At 50.5% G+C, this 12300-nt stretch overlaps 1 protein-coding gene and 1 long non-coding RNA gene across 2 annotated transcripts in view; both read right to left on the bottom strand.

Moving 5' to 3' along the window:
• Positions 1-959: 959 nt before the first annotated feature.
• On the bottom strand, positions 960-9648 carry ELFN2 (extracellular leucine rich repeat and fibronectin type III domain containing 2). Its single transcript, XM_088055858.1, has one exon. It carries the CDS (start codon positions 9314-9316, stop codon positions 6890-6892), a length of 2427 nt encoding a protein of 808 aa, XP_087911984.1. The 5' UTR covers positions 9317-9648; the 3' UTR covers positions 960-6889.
• A 138-nt stretch (positions 9649-9786) lies between these two features.
• LOC148184298 (uncharacterized) overlaps positions 9787-12300 on the bottom strand; it is a 49276-nt gene continuing 46762 nt past the window's right edge. The window contains exon 3 of the long non-coding RNA XR_015772446.1: positions 9787-9944. This is a non-coding gene — a long non-coding RNA (uncharacterized LOC148184298). The remainder of the gene's footprint in view (positions 9945-12300) is intronic.

Consider the following 12300-nt stretch of genomic DNA (forward strand, 5'->3'; position numbering starts at 1 on the left):
GTACCACTCTCAGGAGAAACTAGAAACATTAAGAAACAGGAGGCAGAGAAGAAACAAGACATGCAAGGGAATGGCTGCTATGTCACCATACACAAATTGGCCTAATTATGTGTATAAATGCACCAATAGGCATGGATTTGCTGGCTGTATTTTTGACTTTAAATATTGATGCTTAGGAAGAGCTGAGATCAGGATATCTGCTGGTGGATTAGGCTACAGATTGCTCAGTCATTACCCACGGCTGGATCGCCTGCCTTGGATTGCCTTCCTCCAGAGAGCTCTGGAGCACAGACAGAGGATTTGTTGTGTAGGTAATGGGCAAGGAAGCTCTGCCTTACACCCAGGCAGAGCTGTCTGCCTGCCCTGGGTGGGGCAGAACCTGGGTGCTGATTGCTGCAGAAAAAGGCTGGTACCCTGACAGAACTGACAACTGGATAAAAATGAGGATGTGTCCAAAACAGGCAATAGCCAAGGGCAGAGAAACAGTGTGTCTGGGGAAGTAGATGACCACTGGGTGCCTGGGAGATTCTTCCCATGCCCTGACCCAACTTGCTCAGCTTTCCGTATACCCTCTTTCCTCCCATCCCATCCCATCCTGTCCTCTCCCATTCTGTCCTGTCCCATCCTGTCCCATCCTGTCCCATCCTGTACCACCCTGTCCCACCCCACCCCATCCCACCCCACCCCATCCCACCCCATCCCACCCCATCCCATCCCGTCCCATCCCATCCCCTCCCGTCCCGTCTCATCCCATCTCATCCCATTCCACCTTCTCTACCAGACAAGTCTGGAACAAATGGACTCAGAAGCAGCTTTTCATAGTTTTTGCTTGTTGATTTTTTTTTTAGGTTTTTTGTTGGTTTTGGTTTTTTTTTTTAAATAAGAAATTTATTGCAAATATAGAAATTGATTTTCTCCATACAGGAATCTCCGAGTTGAGGAAAAACGATTTCGTGCCATTCAGTTTTAAAACAGGAAAAGAAGGAAAGAGAGGAAAAAAAAGAAAGAAAAGAACAAGAAAGAAATGCAATTCTAAAAGAAGAAAAGAAAATATTTTTTTTAAAAAAAGAAAAAAGTAAAGAACGTAACTCCAACTTAAATTTGTCCATACACAACCGGGGGATCACAGGGTTGTTACGGAAGGAGGAACACCAAAGAGGCCACAAGGAGCCAGTCCCAGCAGCTGCCTCCCAGGCCCTTCCTTACATTCAAGGGCTGACACCCCCTTCTCCGTGCCTGGCAGCTGCCCACCCCTTCCCACCCCCTCACCCCAGACGCTGTGCTTGTGGATGGACCAGCCGTACCAGCCCTGGAGGGTCTGGCCTGACCCGGACAGACTCTTCCTCTTCCCCCCAGGGAAGGTGGAGAGCAGGCGGTGGGGACAGGCCACCCAGGAGCAAGGCCTCACAGTGGCGGTGGTAGTTATGGGGGAGGCAAAGGCCAAGCCGAACGCGCGAGGACAGGGCATACGGAGGGGGACCGTAAAGGGGGGAAAAGGGAATTTAACCCCTGGTGGGGCAAGGAGGAGAAGGAGCGGGAGGAGAGGGAGAAGGAGAAACCAGGCAGAAGATGCCCTCTCTCCACTCAGGGACGGGGTGGGTTGGGGCAGCCCTGCAGACAGCTGCCCTGGTAGGACGGCCAGGGAGAGGTACGGAGACACCTCCCCAGGGCGCGTAGGGGGACAGTCAAGGGGAGGCAGACCAAGAACACCCCTCACAGTACAAGGCCAAAGCGGCTGAGGGATAGGGTTGGGAATGCGTGCGTGTGTAGGGGGGATGCAACAGACGCTCCCCTCTGCCCCTTCTTCAGGGAAGTACCCAAAAACACCTGCTCAGATAGGGTGAGCAGGGCACGGCTCAGGTGGGGCAGGCTCCACCAGCCCTACAAGAAGCCCCCATAGCCTGGTGGGGGTGGCACAAAGTGTCCGTCCCACACCAAGCCACCCTGAGGAGACTCCCTCCTGCTCAGACGGTGGGACAGCAGCAGGCTGGCTCCAGAAAGAGGACACAGATCCATGAGGCTCTTCTTGACTGCAGCTTGTGTGGAAGGAGGTGGTGATGGTGGAAGGGATGTTCTCCAGGCTCCTGGAGGCTGTGCATCCTTCCTGACACAGCTGAGCTTTCCAGTCAGCAACAAGCATGGAAAATGTGCTTTTGGGGCCCTGGGTCCAGCTCCTACCCACATGGCAGCTGCCCACCCTGCAGCACTGAGCTCTGCCCTACAGAGAGGGGTCACAGCTCATCATGAAGTCTGCCCAGTTGTTTTTCTCCAGGCACTGCTGACTTACACCTCACCTCCTCTCAGAGAGCTTCACCCCTGCACTCAGTCCTTTTCCTTGCTGTTCCCTTTGTCCCTTCATCATCCCATTCTTTCCACTGTAGCCATCTCTTCCCCAGGTCCTTCCAGCCTGTCCCTCTTCTACACCTTCTCCATCTCCCTCTACCTGTTACCTCCTTTCCTCACCACTCCTTGGTCCCACCATACCTTTTTCACCCCTACTGTGTCTGTCCCTCCTCTCTCTCCGCTCCTTTTCCATCTTCCTCCTGCATCTTCCCCTCTTTCCTTCAAGCCTGCCAGGCAGAGCCTCCTCCAGCAAGGCAGGCTGATTAGCATTGCAAACACACAGAGGCCTCCTCAGCCCGACATAATTCTTCATTTGTCAGTCATGAATATTTCACACCTGCCTCAAGAGGGATTTACTCAGCATGGAAGAGTGGGGAGGGGGAAGAGAACATGGTACTGCAGCATAAACTGGGGCAGCACCAGCAGATAAGGGAAAGAGCTCTGCCCCACAGGAACAGCTTGCCTAGAGTCCCACCTTCATTCTCCTGGGTGCAAGACCCCAGCCCAGGCTTCCTCCCCAAGGCTGTTCTTGGGGCTAGAGGGCAGGACTGCACCCAACTTCATTCCTCACCCTCCACAATTTCCAGTGAGGTGAACTAAATCCCTGTTTTCTCTTCCAATAGTTACCAAGCCAGAAATAAAGTATGAAAGGGTTTAGTCTTGGTTTGGCCCCAGAAGTCCACTTTGCCCTGGGAGAAGGCAGCATTGAGGGACTTGCCAAAGCCAAGCCATAGAGGCCTTAGAAACATCAGGCAGTCTCTCCACGCTTTTTCCCAACAAAGAGGTTTTTGAGGTTTCATCATGCCCTGCCTTCTGCCAGGGCCAGCCAGGGGAGAGAATGCATAGGACAGACCTAATCCAGAAGTCTACGCAATCAATAAGAGGAAGGTGGTGGGAGATCTTCTAAGTGATTGTAACTAGCTCCACATCAAGTTTTCACTATCAGAGGTTTCCCTTCAGCTAAAGCACTCCACATTCCCTCAAGAATAACCTTGATTTTTGGGAAAGAGCAACTAGGGCAAAGGGAGGGTAGTGACCATTTCTCTCACAAGATCTATCTTGACAGGCTTCACTCCTGTTCCTCAATAACTAGAAGAAATGTTGGCCACTAGAAAGAGCAGGCCTTTGGTATATAACACATACCCCTTTACATATGACCATGAAAAGCAGCTGAGAGACCACATTTGGAGCAAGGGAAAGGAGGACAATGGAAAGAAAAAGGAATGAGGTTTATGGGCTGATTGGGTTGGGTTCTCTTTGGGGTATGTTCCCTCTCAAACTGGTAGGAGTCTCTCATAAAATCACATCAGGGATCAATGAAAGGAGCAGAGAAAACAGGAACAAGGACAGGAGAGACTTGGAGGGAGGAGGTTAAATTCCAACAAACTGGCACATACACAACAGGTGTTTGCTCAGAAAAATACAGTAAAGTTGTCATGCAAATAGAACGTTAAATCTGCTTTCCTCCAACAGGGCTGGCATCACTTTGTGAGCCCTCATCCTGAGGGAGGAAGCAGGACAAAGAAGAAGGGAGGAGGAAGGAAGGTGAGACACTTTGTTCCCCTTCCTTGCCCTCTTCCTCCCACAGAACAGTCCATCTTGTGCAAACTTCATCCAATGGTTTGAAATGGGGGGCTACAGCTGAGAGAGAAATGGCTTTTCCCTCCTATCCAGCCTTCCCCCCACCAGAGAAAAAAGAAGGGCCTGATGATAGCTGTATCCCTGACCTCTCTTTTCTGCCTCATTGAGGTGTTGAGGGGAAAAAGCAGAAACCTTTACAGATTAATGCTCCCCCTTTAAGTATTAATTAAGCAGAACTGCTTACAAGAACACACAGCAGAGAAGCACAGGGAGGGAAGAATTGGGGAGAGGAACAAGACTCCATCCCCCCCTTGCCTGTCATCCCCTTTTTCCTGTCCCATTCTGCACCACAGCCATTAGTCTTTTCTGCTTGGATAGTTGCCATGCTGGAAGACCACTGAGCCTGCTCTGTGTGGTAGCTGGGGAGGTCTCTGTTGTGCCTAAACACCTCTCACAGCTTTTACCTGTCTTGGTTTGCTGCCCAGTCCCAAAACGGAGGGACACTTGCCAGCAGTGATGTGACTGGCCTTTGTGACTTCCCTTCATCCTACTGCACACAGGTGCACACACACGTGTGCACACACACCCCTTCTTCTTGGTAGGATTGGCTTTTTCTGTGTGGAGTCAGTCCCACAAACACCTCTGGACTCAAGGCAAAATAATGCTTTGACTGTGGGAAAGCAGGCTGACAGTGAAAAGTCTGAGGCAATGGGGTCAGGACCTGGCTTAGGATTGTTACCATCAGCATCCCTATAAGGAAGAAACTCCACAGATCTTCACAGGTTTACACTTTGGGGATACCTGCTCTGGTTTTCGTGCACCAGACTCTGCTTACTGCTCCCCCTCACTTACAGAAGGTGAAATTGTCATCTGTGGCATAGAAGCCAGCTCTCACAGCTGGCATTGCTACTACCTGGCAGATAACAGGCAAGTTCTCTGCATGCAGCATGTAAATCCCTCCTAGAGAAGCTCCTACACCCTCATTTTTCTCCCAGGGCCCCCAAAAACACTGGGTCTTCTGAGGAGCACCTCAAACTACTTAGGGGGGACCAACATAACATAGGCCTTCACCCTCATCCTGACAGAGGTGAACTATGGTCAAGTGCTGGGCAGATCATGGAGAGGAAGCTCCATGATTAAGTGCTGCATAAAGACATGTTCAGCAGGCAGCATTCCTGCCTGACAGAAAAACCTCGGGGGAGATGGTGCCAAGATTGTGCTTTGTTGGGTTGCTCAAAAATGGGACTAGGTGGAGAGGGCAGTAGGCTCATTCCCAACTCTGTGACAGATCTTCTACCCAAGAGGCAGAGGTTGGGACCTAGCAAATGCAAGTGGGATTTTGTCAAGAGATGAAAGGGCCCCTAAGAAAAGTTTGTCACACCTGTGAGGGGGTGGAGGATTTAGGAGATGATATGTTGCTCTCACTCTCATGAGGGCCTCTAGGTAGTCAAAGGAATGCTGCCATCCACATGCTGGTGTCCTCTTCTACCCCGGAACACACAGTGCACTCAAAAAGGGAGCTGCTTCCAGGCCATCCTCCTTGGGCTACTCACAGGCCCACATTTTCATATCCCATTTGTTCCCTGTGCTCCTGTCTTCACCCTAGGATGACCCCTGTTCATGACAGAATGTCCATAGCCTATACAAGAGAAAGACACTTTGTGAGGCCAACACAGTGAGAAGAGCAACTAAAATCCTGTTCTTCACATTCACCTGGAATTGAGGAGGTTGGATGATGCTCTTCTCATGGACACCCACCCCCACAGCCCATGGTGCAAATCAGTTGGGAAGAGCTGCAGAAGCTTCATGGAGAACTTGTTCTGCTAGATCCTCTCCGGGTCCCCTCCTCATGGCAAGGGGGAACATGAACATAGAGCATTAAACTGACTGCACAAGGGCAGCCTGAGCATAGGCGTGTGTGGCGAGGAAGACCTCTGACCTGTAACACTCATGAAGAGATGGGAACCCTATACACCTCTGAGAGACCAGACCTTCCTGCCTTCCTCCACCGCTCCTTGAGGACCTGGCTTGCCATGCCAAGGAGAACATTCACAACCTGTTTTCTCCCCACCAACTGGGAGAAAACTGGCTCTGAAAAGGCCTGGAGAATGCCTGTCCCTCCAGAATTGCTGGTGTTCATCAGCAGCAACATGGCAGGAGAAGGGAAGGAGGAAGAGCAGCAAGAGCACAGAGCCTGTTATATGGCAGGTCCTACCTGCCTTGGTCCTTCACATCTCTTCTTCCTCTGAGGAGGACAGAGGTTTGTGAAGTATCTAGACAGGAAGTTCCAGCCTAGGGACCCTTAACAGAGAAGGACAGGGAAGGGCAAAGGAAAAGAAGGGAGAGAACTTCTTCCAGAAATTCCCACCTGTCTTGGAAGGGAACAGGAGAGAGAGAAAAGCCTCCACTGCTAAAGAAAATGAGGGGAAAAGTTAGTGATGGAAGATTTGGCATAGCACGTGTACAAGGTGGACAAGGAAGCTTTCTAAACCAAAGTCCTTCCCTCCCACCCAAAAGAAAAATCAGCCTTCAACAGGAACAGAAAGATGAATAGTTCACAGCTGAGTTTCATGCCCAGTGAGTGTCCATCCCTGCCCTTCTCCTGCCACCACTGCCACCCACTCCCAGGCCACCCACCCACACTCCAATGTTGTTACCACAGTGTCAGAGCAGGATGCTCTTCCCAACCATCAGTGGGCAGAACAATGGTCCCCGTAACACAGTAGAGACAATTCGGTGTGTGTGAGTGTGTGTGTGTGTGTGTGTGTGTGTGTGTGTGTGAGAGAGAGAGTGTGTGTGTGTCTGTGTGTGTAAGAGTTGTTGTAAACTTTAAGAAAAGGTTTTGTCAGTTTTGTATTTGTCAGGAGTATTTTGTTGTTGGTTTATTTTTCACAGTCAAGTGGCTTTTTTTTTCTGGTTGTTGGAGGGGGGATCTTGGTTTGTATTGTTTCCTTGTGAGGAAGAGTCACAGCTTCTGCTGAGCAGAGACTCCTTTCCAGTAATCCAGGATGTCATGCAGATCCTCGTCCTTGGCAAATTGAACTTTCTTCCTCAGGGCATGCCCAGCTGCCATGTAAACCTCCTCCCTGTGATGCTTCTTGTAAGGCCGGAATCGCTCCCAGATCTTGTGGGTGCTCTCTGAGGAGTACTCGGGGCTGGAGGAGTAGCCCGAGAAGTAGTGTCTGGGGGAGAGCTGGGAGTACGTGGAGTCTCGCTTGGACCGGGACAGTGGCTTGAGGAATGACACCCGCTGGCTCAAGGTGTCAGCACTTTCCTCATAGTACAGGGCCGGGAAAGAGTGACGGTGCTCGCTGCAATGGTAAGAAGGCTTGACCTCCAAGTGGTGGATGGCGCTCGGAGACACCAAGGGAAGACGATCCAAAGGGCTGTTTAGGGGGCTGCCCTTCTCAATGTATTTGGAGTCAGACTTGCTGAGTGGTGGGTGGTCAGGCACATCCAAGCTGAAGACCTTGGCGCTCTTGATGGAGCCACTAGAGGAGACACTGCAGGTCTTTCTGGCCACAGCAGCGTCAGCACTGAGCTGGCGCTGCAAAGGGTGGTGGGAGCTTTCCTTGTAGGGTGGGGAAAGAAAGCTGGGCCGCTCTAGCCCACTTGAGGAACCGGCTGGGATGGACTGGCACTCAAAGGCCATATCTGAGTCAACGCCAGTCCCACCACCCAGGAAAGATGCTGTGTCCAGCTTGAGGGCATCAATACAGTTGTTGATGATCTGGTTGACCTTGTCTACCTCCTTCGCTATAGTAGAGATCTCAGCAGCTGAGCCTTGCCCATTGTCAAGCTCCCTCAGGTCCTCATCTCGCTGCGTTCTCTCCAGCCCATCCCCACCACCAGTCCGCACCTCAATGTAGTTACCTTTAGCGGTGACTTTAGGAGTCTCCATCCCAGCATCTATTGACTTTGATGGGGGCAACTTCTCCCCGATCATGGAAGGGATGGAGGACATCCGTGAGACAGGAATGACAGGTGGCTCACCCAGCTTCTGGGAAGGATGGACCATGGTACTGGTATCAATATCCGATCCATAACGCATTTCCAGAATGGTCTTTTTGACATTGAGTGACTTCTGCTTCTCCTCCTGCATCCTCCGCTTCCGCAGGCAGTAGTACACCACCCCCAGGACAATGACCATCCCAAAGAGGCAACCCAGGGTGGTCATAATATAGTGTGTAGTGGTGGAAGTACTAGAAATAGGATCTTCCCTGCCTTTGCTCCGGGTTGCAAAGGTCAGGCAAGTATGGTTGTAACGCCTGTTGTTGCGGATAGAGGCCACACAGAATGTATAATCAGTGTGGGCCTTCAGCTTGTTGACAGTGACATACTCCTTCTTGCTCTTCAGTGTCGCAATGTCAGAAACGTAGCTGTTGTTGTATTGGACCAGCACATACATCTTACTGTAGGGCATGGGGATGGTGACCATCAGGATGGCTGAAGTGATCGTGACATCATGTAGCTTGATGCTGGGACTGAAGGAGGAGTCAGTGGTGGAAGAGGCTGGCGGCTTGACTGAGAGGAAATCCCCAGGGCTGATGGCTGACCCCTCATCCAGATCTCGCTGGGAGTCAGGGGTGTAAGGAGTTGGGTTGACCCTGGAGAGGGAGGGGATGGTGCCCCCTCTGCACATGGACTGGAAGATGGTGATGGCATTGCGGTTGTGGTGAGGCCGAGGCACCAGAAGCGGATACCCAGCAAACTCCCGTGGAGTCTCACACTGGAGACGGTCATAGTTCTTGGTGACGTTGTTGAAGAGAGCCAGCCAGTTAAGAAAGCTGTAGAGGCTACAGTCACAGTTGAAGGGGTTGCCAGCCAGCTCGCACACCATCAGGTTGCTCAAGCTGGTGAAAGTGTTGCCCTCCAGACGGCTGAGGCGGTTGGATGACAGGTCAATGCTAATCAAGCTGGGGCACTCAGAAAAGGCAGTAGGGGTGACCAGCTCAATTAGGTTATGCTGCACAAAGAGGAACTGGAGACGGGCCATGCCCCGCAACATGCCCTCTGTCAGGTTGGTGAGTTTGTTGTAGCCCAGCTGTAGGACCTGGAGGTTTGACTGACCCATGAAAGCCCCATCCTCAATGTAGGAGATTTCATTCTTGGTCAGGTTCAAATCAGTCAGGTTGCCGAAGCGGTTGAGAGAGGAGTAGAGCACCACTTTGAGCTTGTTCTCGTTCAGACGCAAGTCGTGCACCGTGCTGTTGATATGCTGGGGGATGGTCTCATAGGGGGGCTGGTTCTGGCTGCAGATGGCCAGCCACACATACCCTTTGTCCCCCTCAATCAGCCAGCAGTCACCTCGCACGGTGCCAGGGGAAAACAAGCAGAGCAGGGCAGCTGCCCACAACCCCAGGCACAGCATGGTCTGCAGTGGTGCCCTCATCAGGATGGGGGAAAAGAAATCCCCAACAAAAATCAACGCCAAATCTCAGGACAACAGCAGAAAGAAACTAGGGGGCGGGAACTCAGGTTTAGCAATGGAAGGGAATGAGCACCCCAGTCCTATCAGATGTCATCACCATTATTTCTTCTTGCCCTCTGGATCAAGCCAGGAGCATGGAGGAAGGGGAACACATGCAATCTTCTTCCAGAACACCCAAAAGCTATGACCATGGATGTTTGTTCTGGAAGGGAACTACTTTGTGCTTCTTTTCTGAACAAAAATTCAGGCCAAGAATAATAAATCTTCTTTGATGTTCATGAGCGACTCACACACTTTTTCCACTTTTCTCCCCTCCCACCCACCCCCCACCCACACCAAACCCACCCCAAAACAAACCCAAGCCCTCCCCCCTCTAGTCTTCCCCCGCCCCTCCACAGTGTGATTTGGAAGAACAAGGCAGGGCTGCCTCCTGAGTCGCTCACGCTCCCTTGGCTTCTACTCCTTCTCTTGCTTCTTTCCTGGGTACCCTCTGAGAAGCTTCAGAGCTTCGGATCAAACATGTCGAAAACAAAAATACAGAGAGGGAAAGAGCAAGTGTGCACGAGAGAGATCCATCTGTCACTGGAATCTGGAAGAGAAAACACAAGAGACAAGAAGAGGCATCATTTGGAAGGGTCTTTGAGATAAGGTATAGACAGCAATGTTTCATGAGAAGAGGGAGATGGGGAAGAGACACATTAAGGGGGGTGCAAGCAAGAGAGGTGTGGTACTGCCTGCCGTGCTGATAAGCCTTTGAGGAGGGAACTCTCATGATGTATAATGTCATATCAGGGATATGCAGAAGGGTATCCGGGCTCCCTTAAGTCGTGCAATCACAGCCAGGGACCCGGGGGAAGGCAGTGGCGTGGGAGTAGCAGGGGAAGGGAAAGGAGAGTGGGAAACATAAAGCTGTTATTGTGGGGGCTCAAAATCCCTAGTGTAAACAAAGGCAAGCCCCAAGCACAGCCAAAGCCATGAATTTTCAGCTGCCTGAAAATGATGTACACAGAATGCATGAAGCAGGGAAAATGCAGACAAGCTTCTTCCTCCCACCCTCCCCAAAAAAGCTAAACATTTTTTTTCCTTTCCTTCCTTCTTTGATGCAAGAGGGATAAATAATTCAAGCCACGTGTAACCACTTCTGCTCTAAAAATTGTTCCTGACTCTTGGTGCATGGACAAAGCTGTTGAGGTGAACCAGTCTGGCTTAAGCACAGTGGGGGGCTGGGGGAGCAGGCAGTGTGTCAAATACCAGCCTCCAGTCTCTCAACCAACAATGCCAGAACTCCTAATTTAAAGCACATCACCCATCTACCCCCCACCAAAGACAGCTGCACAGTTTACACCTTCGTACTTTACTACCTCTCCTTGGGGGCTATAAACACTGCCCCTTTGGAAGAAAACACACCTTGCAGACAAAGTGATTTTTGCTTGTTAAACCACAACAAATGTGTTTCTAGGCTCTGGGTGAGCTCCTGGTTCTGACTGCAAAGTGCAGCCTGGAGAAGCGCAGCCTGGAGCATCTTTCTCTCCAGCTACAGCTCAACCCTTCTCCCACTGTGCTGAGACAGGAGCCTGGCAGGGGTGTCCTCAGGCAGCACAGAGGAAATAATTTCATACAGCAGATAAAACATGTGGGTACTGTGCTATGCCTTTTTTTTTTTTTTTTTATAATTTTATGCAGAAAGGAAACATTAAAAAAACAGAGAAAAGGATTCTTGGTTAATGAAAAATAAAGATCCCCTCTTGCCCCTTTTATTTTGGGGGGAGGCTGCTCACTAAAGATATCACTGAAGATTTTGCTGCAAAAGCTGAACCAATTTCTAGCACAGAGACACAAAGGGCAGAAATAAAATGAAGGAAGATAAATGAAGGAGGAGTGAACCCTTGAGGAACAAGGCTTACATTTGTGGAGAAATCTGAGCTGATTTGGGTCTGTGGAATTACCAGGCCAGCTGGATTAAGGGATCAGAGATAGTGTCACAGAGAAACACTTAAATATTCAATAATCAAAAACGTAAAGCCAAGACAGCAAAGGGAAGGGGGAGAAGAGCTAGACCAATGGAAAAGACAGAGAAAAACCTCCATTCCCCACATCTCATCATCTGAGGCCACCAAACTCATGTCACTTACGGCTGTCATATGATGGCCTTCAGCTGCTGCCTCAGCTTTGCCTCAGACAGCAATGAAGCAGAAGGCAGAGGTTTTTACAGTGTGTTGCTTTGTTTCTCAGCCTTGTAATCCAATGAGAAATAATTTCCTGACACTGCTTCCCCAGATGCATGAGATAGGACGCACATCTGGCTCTCCACAGGTTGGGACCTAGAGGCCTCTGATATTCCTCAGCACCAGTTCCCTAACTTGTTCCATCATTTCCAGAGGGGACTCTATGCAGAGACACATCCAATTCCCCACACCATCTCTGTCCCTTTACCTTTCTCTCTGATGTTCACAGAATCACAGAATCACTAGGTTGGAAGAGACCTTCAAGATCATTGAGTCCAACCCAGCCCTAACACCTCAAGTAGACCATGCTTCGAGTGCTACATCCAGTCTTTTTTTAATCACATCCAGAGATGGTGACTACACCTCCTCCTCACTTCCTTCACTTCACCTGATTCCTTTCACTGAACAAAGGACTGGCAGATACTATCATGATTTTTGCACACTGGTGCACAAAGTATGTCCACCCCAGGCAGAAGCCAGGGGCAGCCCCTGAGCAAGCAGTGGAAAGATTTAGGGATTAGAGATTTTAGCCAGCATTCTTCTCTGAGCATTATGTTCTGGCCTGCCTGTCTCACCTCACCAATTACTCTGCACAATATCCAGCTCCATACAGGAACATCCTGGCCCATTTGCTTTGACCCCCTCTGGTAGAGGAGACTGCTCCAAAAGGTGTGCTGAAGTTACCATTGCCTGCTACTGCTTGTTCATGGTGCACTGAAA

Source organism: Pseudopodoces humilis, chromosome 5 (assembly GCF_049639895.1).
Source record: "Pseudopodoces humilis isolate 2021_Gansu_Grassland_sample_001 chromosome 5, ASM4963989v1, whole genome shotgun sequence".
NCBI classification, from domain to species: Eukaryota; Metazoa; Chordata; class Aves; order Passeriformes; family Paridae; genus Pseudopodoces; species Pseudopodoces humilis.

What these genes read in the sequence shown, in the direction of transcription:
- ELFN2 (XM_088055858.1), bottom strand. Translation starts at nt 9,316, where the DNA reads ATGAGGGCACCACTGCAGACCATGCTGTGCCTGGGGTTGTGGGCAGCT.